General features: G+C 38.4%; 1 protein-coding gene across 2 annotated transcripts; it reads left to right on the top strand.

Annotated features, from left to right (window-relative positions):
* The first annotated feature begins 989 nt into the window (after positions 1 to 989).
* On the top strand, positions 990 to 9,987 carry cfap97 (cilia and flagella associated protein 97). 2 transcript variants are annotated; one of them, XM_056408588.1, is made up of 5 exons: positions 990 to 1,099; positions 1,967 to 2,922; positions 3,694 to 3,986; positions 7,885 to 8,047; positions 9,375 to 9,987. In XM_056408588.1, the coding sequence occupies exons 2-5, from the start codon at positions 1,986 to 1,988 to the stop codon at positions 9,485 to 9,487; spliced, it is 1,506 nt and encodes a 501-aa protein (XP_056264563.1). In that variant the 5' UTR covers positions 990 to 1,099; positions 1,967 to 1,985; the 3' UTR covers positions 9,488 to 9,987. The 2 variants fall into 2 exon arrangements, with proteins under 2 accessions (XP_056264563.1, XP_056264562.1); XM_056408587.1 differs by having other exon boundaries at positions 9,372 to 9,987.
* The last annotated feature ends 1,559 nt before the right edge of the window (positions 9,988 to 11,546 follow it).

Raw genomic sequence — 11,546 nt, 5'->3', positions numbered from 1 at the left:
AAAGTACTGCAGTGTGATTTATTTTCATTTGAATTCTCTGTAAGATTATGTACTGGTGCTGCTGACGAGCTGTTCAGTAACCAGATTTGATCAATATACTAATGTCACCCAAAAATGTGTCAAAATTAAATTCACTCAGTTGAAAGAAAAATATTTATAAAAGTATACTTTATAGTTCGGCAAACTAACCATATTTTCTGAATTGGATTGAGAATCAAGTTTGTTGCAAATTAGACTTTTCACATACACAGATTTTGTCTGGGTTTTTTGGTGCATAACAAAACAACATGGTAAGAGAAAAAGTAAGTCCTGCAGTAAGTAAATAAACATAAAATAGACATTTACAATAAAACATATATTTTAAAAAATCTAATATAATTACATACAATATGTAACTAATATATCGAATCTACAAGACAACTGCTCCCTATAGCTGTTTTACTTGCTTGAAAAGGGAGTGAACAGATGTTGTTGCTGGCAATTTGTGACCTCGCCACTAAATCTCACACACTTCCTTTTAAGCAAGGGTACTTGAGCCTACAATATGTCAACAAGGCAGGTAACTCCAACTGTTACACTTCGTGGGAGTTTTTCCTGATCCGATGTGAGGTCCTCGGACAGGAATGTCGTATGTGTACAGATTGTAAAGCCCTCTGAGGCAAATTTGTAATTTGTGATATTGGGCTATCCACAAACTGAATTGAATTGAAAATTACCAATCCTCAATTAAAATAAAACACAAACAAAATTTCTGTAACTAAATACTGTATGCTCAAGTCTTTATGAACATAAACGGTGACGGGATTCGTTTGGTAGTTCCTGGAACGACCTGAAGTCTGCCGTGAATCACGTGACAGATAACATTTTAGAACTTCCGTTCACGCGACTCCCTCTTTATACGGCTCTGCTTGAGAACTCTGCGCAGCGAAACCGTTACCAGGATGTGACGTCGCGTAGTTACCAGGCACCGTCACCACGTTGGGCTCGAGGCTGCATCCCGCTGAAGAAGATTGTTTTGCTCTGCGCTTCAAATACGCGTTTTCTCGACGTAAATGCAACTGTAACGTGAGGCACATTTTGACAGGCGACCTTTCACCAGGTAAGATTTCGTTGTCTTTCAGTTAACGTTAGATAACTTAGTCTAACATACTAACATAACGTTACTCTAGTAAACAACGTTGTCAAGTTCAAACTATATGTTCTATGTTTAAAACATGCTCAGTCTTCATGGCGTCTTCCACGGTGTAAAGTGTCTTTACTGACTGTACCTTTGCCATGGAAGTCTGTCTATATCTCAATCTAAATGTCATTGCCACGATAATCATATACACACGTTACATTGTAGATATATGTACATTTGGTTTATATTTAATATCTTCTGAATTATTGAAACAGTCTAATCCATCACAGAGAACATCTGCATCAAAGTTGGATCCATTTCTGCCAATCTTACATTATTGTTGTGTACTGATGCAGTGAGTGCTGCTTGAACAGTCTTAAGTTTCTAAACTGATGCCTCACAACGATAATCGTCGCAGTAATGAGGGCAGCATTGATTTTCACTCTGAATAGATTAACGTTACACAATTTAAGCAAGTTTTAGAAGCTCCTGATTTCAGAATCAGATTTTTTATTTTCAAGTACGTTACACGTAGGCTACAAGGAATTTGACTTTGTGAAAGGTGCAATAAAAAAACAATAAACAAAAACACAGTGCAATAACGTGAGACCTAATTGTAAATTATTAAAATGTACAATACAAAAATGGTAAACACATAATAGTAGTTTACAACAAAATGTTGTATGTAACCTAATTCTGTGTCGTGGTAAATATAATCATCTAATCTCTAAAACACAGCAGCTTTGTTTTAAACATCGTAAATTAATTTTTGGTTGAAATGGGAAAAAACAGAGGTTCTTTGACTTCAACTTGAGTCTAACATCTCCATCTTAAACTACTTTATAGATCCAGTGTGTTGTCTGCCATGTTCAACCCCAGTGAACTAGAAGGTGAAGTGGATCATTCGTTTTTCGACAGTGACTGTGATGATAGCAGCAGAGATGGAGGAGAAAATATAGAGAAAGGCTTGAAGGCTGAAAAGAAGAACCCACCATCCCCTGAGCAGTTACATGCAAAACAGACAGAAACCACAAAAGGTGGTTCGTCTCCAAGAACCGATGAGACAAAAAAACACCTGAAGCTAGTTGACAACAACAGTAGTAGTAGAGCAGAAAGGAAAGAGAACAGCTGTCAAGTAAAGGAAGAAAAGAGTAGCAGGGCGTCCAGCGTATCATCTGTTGCCTGTGCATCGAATAAAGTCATCCATATTAGCAGTGATAGTGAGGCAGACTCTAATTCACAGTCTGAACGGCACAATGAAACATTTATCGTGTTATTGGATGAGGCCAGGGAAGTAGATTGTATGGATGTGTACAGCCAGAGACCAAATGAGTCTGAAGAAGATGCATTGCCATCCAAACACTCAGACTCGATAGGGAAAATTAAACAATCTCCTAAAAAAACGATACAAAATTGGCGTACCAGCAGTCCATCTCCCATTTCAATTGAGAGCAGCATAGACACCGACTCAGACTCTAGTATAGATTCCCCCACCCTTCCCAAGCCCAATAAGACTTCTTTATCCCCTGAAATAAGAAGGACCCGCGTAGGCTCAGCAGGATCTCAGGACGTGCCTATTGACCATACAGAGGAGTCAGAGGATACAGTGACAGATGTGAGCCCCCTCTCCTCTCCTGACATAAGCCCTCTCCAGTCATTGGACCTTAACCACACAGAGGCTAAAGAGGGAAGCCTTAAAGAACAACAACAACAAAAACAACAGCAGCAGCAGGAGAGTGTGCCCTCCAGTGGCCTTAGTGACATGCATCAGGATGAAGACTCAGATCAGGATGTACATGAATGTGAGTAAAACTGCCTTCTTTGTTTGCCACTTAGGCTTTCTATGGTCATTGTTTTACCACTGCGTCCGGTCCTTTCAAATAAAACAATATCTATTCTTGACAACTCAGCCTTCAGACAAGAACATAAATTCACATTGCAAACAAAGAGCATGGTCCTTAGCAAATATATACTGCCACAAAAGAAGCTTCTCTTGCTAAAGCAGCTGAAGTTGTTTTTTTAGATCATCCATTAAGAAAAACTCCTCAAATCTGCAAAAGAATGAGCCATAAAACATGGAATGGTCTTTATTTTTTTTATCTCAAATAAATTGTACAACAAAACTTTTTCTCTTCAGGAGATGTTACACCTGCCTGTTTAAAGCAAATGGGAATATACCTAGACACTACGGTGAACCCAAAGATTTTGAATTCCTACAAGGCTATATATTGTAGTTCCACAATATATTCGTAATTTGGATTTGTACTTGACATCAAAAGACGATCTTTCCCTCTACAGTGCGTCAGGAAGGATTCCAACTAAGCATGTTAAATATTATACTGAAATGAATAACATTAAATTGAGACTTTACCACTCTTTGCAAAATGTAAATGATGGCATGACAAGGTATAGAAATGTGACTTTATAAAAATGTTGTACATGTTTTAGTAGTCCACCATAAACAAATAATTTAGAAACAAACAAAGGCAATCCAACATGGCATAAAATACAATAACTCCCTTTTTTAAAAGACAGATTAAGAAGATGTAATGAATGTTCTTTCCACCAATCAGGCTCCCTCAGTTTAGAGAGTCAGCATGGAGGTAAACTGGTTTCCTGCTCTACCGGGGGAAGAAACAGGAAGAACTACTCGTTCACCAATGATGAGGTCCGCCGCATAGATCGTGAGAACCAGCGTCTTCTTCGTGAACTTTCGCGCCACACTCCAGGGCCCAGACCAGGGCCCAGACCAGGGAGTACAACAGGGAAGAAAATCCATATGACCAGCAAGCTGCCTCATATTCTCCTCTCTCACAGCGCACTCAACAGGCAGCGGGAACAGCAACGCATTGAGAGGGAAAACCTGGTGAGTTTAGCCTCCTGTGTGAATTGATACTCAATTTAATATAAAAACTCAACTTTAACGTTAGTATAGATGTAGGCATTCCTGTTACTCTAATTCTTCAGTTTTTCTTTTCTTTTGGCATTTCAAGACGCATTGTTCAGTTTGTGATGACCTTGGTATTATTGATATTTAGCTCACGCACCCAAACGGTGCCTCTTCAAATCAACATCAATATTGGCTTGGATTCTCGGGTATTAGTTAATATAAGATCTTAGGAAGTTGATTCACATTTGCTGAATACGTTGTAGTACTGGTGTCAATTCTGGGGCCATAATGAAACGGTTTTTTTTGTAAGTATCTACGTGACTGTTGTTCCCAAACAGTATACAGTACCGTCTGTCCATCAAAACTTCAGCTGAGACCTTTGTCACATATCATTTATTCCTGTGTGATCCAAGGGGGTATGTGAGATTGTTATTCTCACGCATTCATTCAACAGTTATTTAATCAATAAAACATTAATGTAAGTTCATAGACTTACTTTTATATTAAGCAGGCTTTTTAAAGTAATTATCCTAAAAACTCCACTCCCATATCCAGGATGATTTGGCCAACCATGCTCACGCCCTGTCATCACCTGCCAATCACTGCCGCCTTGAACACGTAAACAATGAGCCCTGTTTTACATGACGTTATGAATGACAGCATCAACTTTATACAGTAAAGGCCACGCAATGCGAACACATGATAGCTAAACACACACACACACACTGCTGCTGCACACAGAGGTGCGCTGCTCTCTGAGGGAGAACACTCATCTGACCCAGGCCTCCAGATGAAGCCACATCCACACTCACAGCTTTGAGTGTGTGTGAAGCAGGGGCACCCTGACCTGGACAGGAGCACCCTGACCTGGGACAGAAAGCTTTGGAGCAGCGACTCCCCTTTGCCTCCACATTTTGAAGTGAGGCCTCCTTCACCTTGATAACAGGATTTGCCTCCCTGCCCCCAAGTGTCTCAATAGAATGTAATTGCAAAAGCACTCAGTTCAATGCAACAGTTTGTATAGCTTTCTCAAGCTTGTTCAATATGTTTTCTCAAACAAAACAGTGACACACCATTCCAAATTAATTTTAATAAGTGCCAATACTGAGCAGGTCATCTGTCTGATATTAGCCTTGCTTAGGGCTGCATACTAATTAGCATTTTTAAATTACTGATGACATTGCAATGTTGATTGTCTCAACAACTAATTGCTTTGTCTTTGAAAATGTGAGAAGAAATAGGGAAAAATGCTCACATTTCTCAGACATATTGCTTGTTTGACTGACCCAAAATCCCAAAATATTCAGTTTACAAATCCTTATGTTGTAGAAGCAAAATGTTTGGGAATTCTGCTAAAAACAATACTGAAATTATGAATGGATGAGCAAAACAGTTGCGGATTCATTCTCTGTCAATCAACTAATTGTTGCAAGTTGTTTGTAAATTTTAACACAATTTCATTAACCTTTTAAAACAATATAGTTAAAATCAACACTAGTCTAAAATCAACGGCTCCTAATAAGTTAGTAACTGATGAGACGCTTACACGTCGACGAATAATCCCATTTCATTTCAATGCAACAGTGCAATCTTTAGTTTCTATTGTTGAATAAATCAGACACTCATGACAAAGCGCTATGTATTGCTACTTCTTTCTTTTTTTTTAACCAAAAATGATTTGTGCTGGTTCGGGGGCACTTTGCTGAAAATTCACAGGGGGTACATCACTGAAAAAAGGTTGAGAACCACTGCTTTAGTGTATATGTATTTCAGGATAATAATAAGTTGGGTTAAGAGTGCCTCCCCTGAAAGCAGACACGGATGGACTTGGACAGATGGCAGCAGGTGGCAGGCTAGCAACGCCATAGAGTGACATTAGTAGGCAGTTCAGCCTCTGCAGCTTTGGCCTCTCACCCTTTATATTAACTCTGCTTGACCATTTTGTGATAAAAGCAAACAAAGCATTGTTTAAAAATGTTTCGGTAAATTAAAACGTGTACTCATTGGCAACCAGCAGATCGTTATTGTCTCCTGAAAAGGAAAAGGATAACTCGTGTTATTGTCTTCACTGATATTTTTACACGTCACTATTGCTGATTGGAGACACTACATTAACGCTGATTGAAGTTTTTATCCAGAAATGTGTTCCACTAATTTTTAGGACAGACAGTTCTCTCCTCTTGCATCCATCGCTCTATGTTGTCGGGAGTACTTTTAACATTCTCTATTTTTAGTGGGAAGTAACTTAATCTGCCATTGGATCAGTGTATCCACCCCACACATCATGCATGTGGTCCTGCACAAGTATAACTAGTTTTATGTTATTCAAAATTGGTCAATTGCACATTATTTCTTTAAATTATTTGTAAATTGATCAATTCTAAAATTGTTCATACATTGGACCAGTCTGACTGCATTTATTCAATTCAATTCAGTTTATTTGTATAGCCCATTTTCACCAATGACAAATTTGTCTCAGAGTGCTTTACAATCTGTACATATAGACATCCCTGTCCCAAAACCTCACATCGGATCAGGAAAAACTCCCAAATAACCCTTCAGGGGGAAAAAAGGGAAGAAACCTTCAGGAGAGGAACAGAGGAGGATCCCTCTCCAGGATGGATTGGTGCAATAGATGTAATGTGTACAGAAGGACAGATTTAGAGTTAAAATACATTCAATGAATATGACAGAGTGTATGAATAGCTCGTAGTAGGCATATTCCACGATGGAGACCTCCACGATCCATCAGGCAGATGGCGGTAGAGAGGAGCAGTGGCGGAGTCTCAGCTGGGCCATGGCATAGTTGGTAGTACGCATAGTCCACGATCCAGACCTCGATGATCCATCAGGCAGATGGGATCTATGGCGTCTCATAGGGTCCGATGACCCTATGAGACGTGAAGTCAAAAAGGGCTCTGGGGAGAAAACAGAGATTTAGAAGCCATCAGAGCCTATGTATTACCTATGTATCAGCAGTTGCTTTCATGTTCTTTATTTTGAAGAGTTTAAAACTAAATTGTGATTTTTGGCATCATCTGTATTTTCTGTGGATTTAGGAAAAGTTTCTTCTTGACTGTTGAGCTTTTTATGTGCTGCATAGACAGCTTCATGAGGAGTTTTTGCTCGCTGAGGGATTTCTGCACAGCATACATGTCTGCATGTAGGAAATTCAGCAACTTGCCTCCACTGTTTTGCCTGATGAGGTTTGGATTTGTTCATTGTGAAGTACCAGATCATTTTCTATTTTCATAATTTTATTGGGATCTGTAGAATGTGGGGTATTTCTATTTTTATTTGAAATATTCTTTTTGTTCTTCAAACTTCTAGCTCAAAGGAAGGCCAGTTGTATAGCTTATCAGACCAGCTGAACGATTTTCAGCTGTGCTAACATAATTTCACAAGGGTTTTATAATCATCTATTAGTCTTCTAAGGCGATTATCAAACACAATGTACCATTAGAACACTGGAGTGATATTTGCTGGAAATGGGCCTCAATACACCTATGTAGATATTTCATTAAAAATCAGACGTTTCCGCTTAGAATAGCCATTTACCATATTAACAATGTATAGAGTATATTTCTGATTAATTTAGTGTTATCTTCATTTTCAAGAAAAAACAGTGCTTTTCTTTGAAAAATAAGGACATTCCTAAGGTTTTTGTTCTTTTTCTAAGTGACTCCAAACTTTTGAACTGTAGTGTGTGTATATATATATATGCATACACGCACACATTTGTCCACGCCCACATATTTTCAAGTTGAACCTGAATTTATTTTATTCATTCCCAAGACAATTAGCATTTATAGAACCTAGAATATTTTGAATCATTACTTACTAGGTAAAAAATATAATTGTGTTTTTTTTTCAGGTTTTCTTGAAGAAGCTGGAGTCCGTCAAGCCAACACCTGGCCTAAACCGTTCAGAACAACTGAAGGACTACCAGCGACATATTAGAATTCTGGGAGCTCCTTCATACCCTGTCTGTATGTCCCCCACAAAGTTGGAGAGGTCTATCAGCAAGACGCCCTCAGGTAGGTACCGTGGATCTGGATCTTTCAGCTTTTGCTGTGTTTAAAATGTGTTATATAACCTGAACAGTATTATGACATGGTGGTTGAGAACCTGCTCATACAAGCCAAATAGATGAGAAGACTGTTTAAATAACAAGGATATGCCTTCTTGGTGATATTAAGACCATATCTTCGCCCACTTGCCTTCGACCACTTGCCTATATTAAAGGTCTGACTACACCACGGGGTCCAAGGGTTTTGGGTTATTGTTCTTAGACAAACCAAGTAGTGAGGTAGCTACACACAATACAAGCCCCTGTGCTCCTGAGTGGTTAGATCCCACAAGAGCAGCTACCATCTGTATGTAGTTATTTAGTAGGAGCCTGCTGTAGTTTGCATGCATTGACTTGATTTAAAGTAAATAAAGAAGATCAGCATATCCCACTACGCTGCACTGCTCCCCTCAAATTGAAGGCTGCAGATTTAGCACACGTGTCTCAGCCGCTGCAGAGATTCAATGACCAGAAGATGAATTTCAGACATTACAAAGCAGCTTTGGATGACTGATACTGGTAAGAATCCCCATTACATCAGTTATGACTGGTTTACGGATGTTCCCCATGCCATATATTTAACACGGTTAAAGAGTTTTGAATATTGTCCTGCTACATTTTGTCAAACTGTGTAAACTATATGTCATCGCTGGGTTCAAGAGTCAAACTTTAAGTCAGGGCTCCAGACTAACTTTTTTTACTAGGAGCACAGTGGCCCCTAACTTAAAATTTTAGGGGCGCAAGCAGAACATTTAGGGGCGCACACAGGGTTTTTCCTGGGTCATAATGGGTCTTCGGTGCTCCCCGTCTATTCGTGCAGGTCGAGCTATTGAGTGAGTGATCAGCAGCTGGCCGCTCTGTCCATTCACGCACCTCACAGTTGTGTATTGATCAGACAAGAAGACACGCTTATCAACTCTAGTGTTTCCCCTACCATTATAACAGGGTGAAATCTCCACCCGCCAATCTGCTAATTTACTGGTCGCGCATGCGCGAGTTGATGAAAAATGTACTCGCACTGTGTCTAATTTTAGGCGCAAAATGCGACCATTTGGTCGCAGTCTGGAGCCCTGTAAGTAATTCGCTAACAGTGGATAGTTGCTTTTTGCTCTGATAAATAGCATGTGTGATTAACTGTACTGGTTTGTTATAGTTGTATAGTATACATGGTCAAATATTAAATTTAAGGGATCATTGTCTTCTTAGAAATTTAAAATGTACATTAGATTTCTGATTTGATGATAAAACAGTTAATCTGTAACCAGAAAATATCCCTCTGTCATTTACACCAGCAGGTTCCAGGCCAGCCAGTTCCAACCACCACAGCAGCAGAGCAGTTTCCACGACTAACTTCAACAAAACACCTGTACCCAGGAGAAAAGAACCGCCCAGTGCAGCCTGGTGCTGAGAACATTGCCAATTTCAGATGACTAATCTACACAGAAAGGGATCACTGGTCTACATTCATCACAAACGATTACGTTGCCACGTTACTTAGCTTGAAGCATCTTTTGTTTTTACTATTCAGTGATTTGTGTTGTCATAAAGAGGATGGACTTCTTTTCCATTCTTTGATGCTAAAATAAAGCAAATGGTGATTTGATTTCAGAGGTATTGTAATGCATTTTAATTGTTCATCTGTGGCTTCAGAGTACTTCAGTAACTCTTCAAGACGGTAAGCTACCTTTTTATTTTTTGGAAAGACTGTCTTATAGTTTTACACCTGTGGATTAACTGTTTCAGAGAGGGATGTTTCCATTACGCCTACAATTTAGCCCACTTTTCTCATATTTATACTGTTAATGCTGATTCAGAGAATTCCGTATTTAACAAAAATATTTATATATTAAATATATTTTTGGTGTTGCGTATATTGTTCCGTATTAAATAAAACCACATGTTCCAGCAGTAAGAGGTGTGCTATTTTACAACAAGCTTAATAGCATTATGGTGGACAGAACATATTTGTCTAATCTCTTCTCTCACCAATGGAGCACATATACCACTGTTGGTTATAACAATAGTTTGTTGGTTATGGGAGTGGATGTACATATTGAATATATTTCTGTGGTACTCGTGACATTATAAAAAGTTTGGATACAAAACCAAAAATGCTGTTGTACAAACCTCTCAGCTGCTTTATAGTTGATATCTGTCAGTAGTCAGTAGTTGGTGCAAAATGTATTAATTCACATCTATGAAGAGATTTTGTGCCAAGAAGTCTACCACAAGTGAAAATGAAGGTGCAGTTACATAATGCAGTTACTTTCTTTTTCCAATTTTGTGAAGATTCTGGATCTTTTTTATAGAATCCTAATTACTGTGTTTTAACTGCATTGTGTTACTACAGCTTTTTCTAGTCTATTGATGTACAGATGTAAATAATAAAATTAATGATGGCTGTATTCCATTTTGCTGCTTCAGTTTCATGGTCCTGAAACGCTTGAATGGAACACAGCCATCGTTAATGTCAAATATAATAATGAATCCCTTATTTATCCCTTTATTGATCCCTTTATTGGGGAAATTCTTCTTTGCATTTAACCCATCCGTACGAGCATTGGGCTGCAGTGAAGCGCCCGGGCAGCAACTTAGGGTTCAGTTTAGGACACTTCGACATTTGTGACATATTTTGTTTGTTACTATATAAGTTAAAAGATCTGCTGGGAAAAAGACATATTTAACTGCATATTACAAGTTGCCCCGACAACAGAGCATGCATAAAAAAAACCTATTGGAATAATAAATCTTTATTCTTAATAAAATGATGTGAGAGGTGGGATACACTCTAAGAAATGGAATTGCCATGTTGTTCAAATTGTGTAACTTTGTTATGTTAGAATTACTATAATTATTACGTTTTTATAGAATAAATAAGAAGGTTTCATTGGAATAACGTAATAGTTGGAGATTTCAAGGCTACAAAACAGAGTCAATTGAAACTAACGTAACCTTCTCACTTCCTTGTCTCATTTGCATATCTGAGACTGCGCTGCGCATGCGTCTCAGACATGCGCAGTAACGACGAAGCTCAACGGTTTGAACGTTGGCATTTGCGCGCAATTTGCTCAGGGGAGTTCAGACATCATCCTTAAAAGATTTGGTAAGTACAAAAGTGTCTTGTCTTATACAATGTGAAATTAAGTGTCAGCTGACAATAAGTGTTTTTATTTCATTTTTATTGCACTCGTAAATTATAATGCTAATTTGGAAAACGGTCTTTGCTAACGTTAACGTTAGCTTAAATCTCACACGCACATAGTTTTTAGGCTCGAAGTATTTTTAAAGATAATATAAAAAATGAATTTTGAAGGACAATTGTCTTAGTGTTTTTACTGGACAATAAATAACAGGCACGCGCTAGAAATGAAGCCATATTGGCTTAAATAATTGCAAAAATGCAAGTTAGTCTGGTTCAAGTTAAGTGTATTCTCCCTAAACTAGCTAACGTTACGTAACGCTTTGTC

This window comes from Pseudoliparis swirei, chromosome 24 (genome assembly GCF_029220125.1).
Source record: "Pseudoliparis swirei isolate HS2019 ecotype Mariana Trench chromosome 24, NWPU_hadal_v1, whole genome shotgun sequence".
Classification (NCBI taxonomy): domain Eukaryota; kingdom Metazoa; phylum Chordata; class Actinopteri; order Perciformes; family Liparidae; genus Pseudoliparis; species Pseudoliparis swirei.
Note: the sequence above shows the minus strand (reverse complement) of the source record. Positions and strands in the feature narration are given on the sequence as shown.

Coding starts and splice junctions, on each gene's coding strand:
- cfap97 (XM_056408587.1), top strand. CDS start 1,986: ATGTTCAACCCCAGTGAACTAGAAGGTGAAGTGGATCATTCGTTTTTC. Junction 3,987..7,884: donor GCATTGAGAGGGAAAACCTG/GTGAGTTTAGCC, acceptor TTTTTTTTTCAG/GTTTTCTTGAAGAAGCTGGA. Junction 8,048..9,371: donor TATCAGCAAGACGCCCTCAG/GTAGGTACCGTG, acceptor CATTTACACCAG/CAGGTTCCAGGCCAGCCAGT.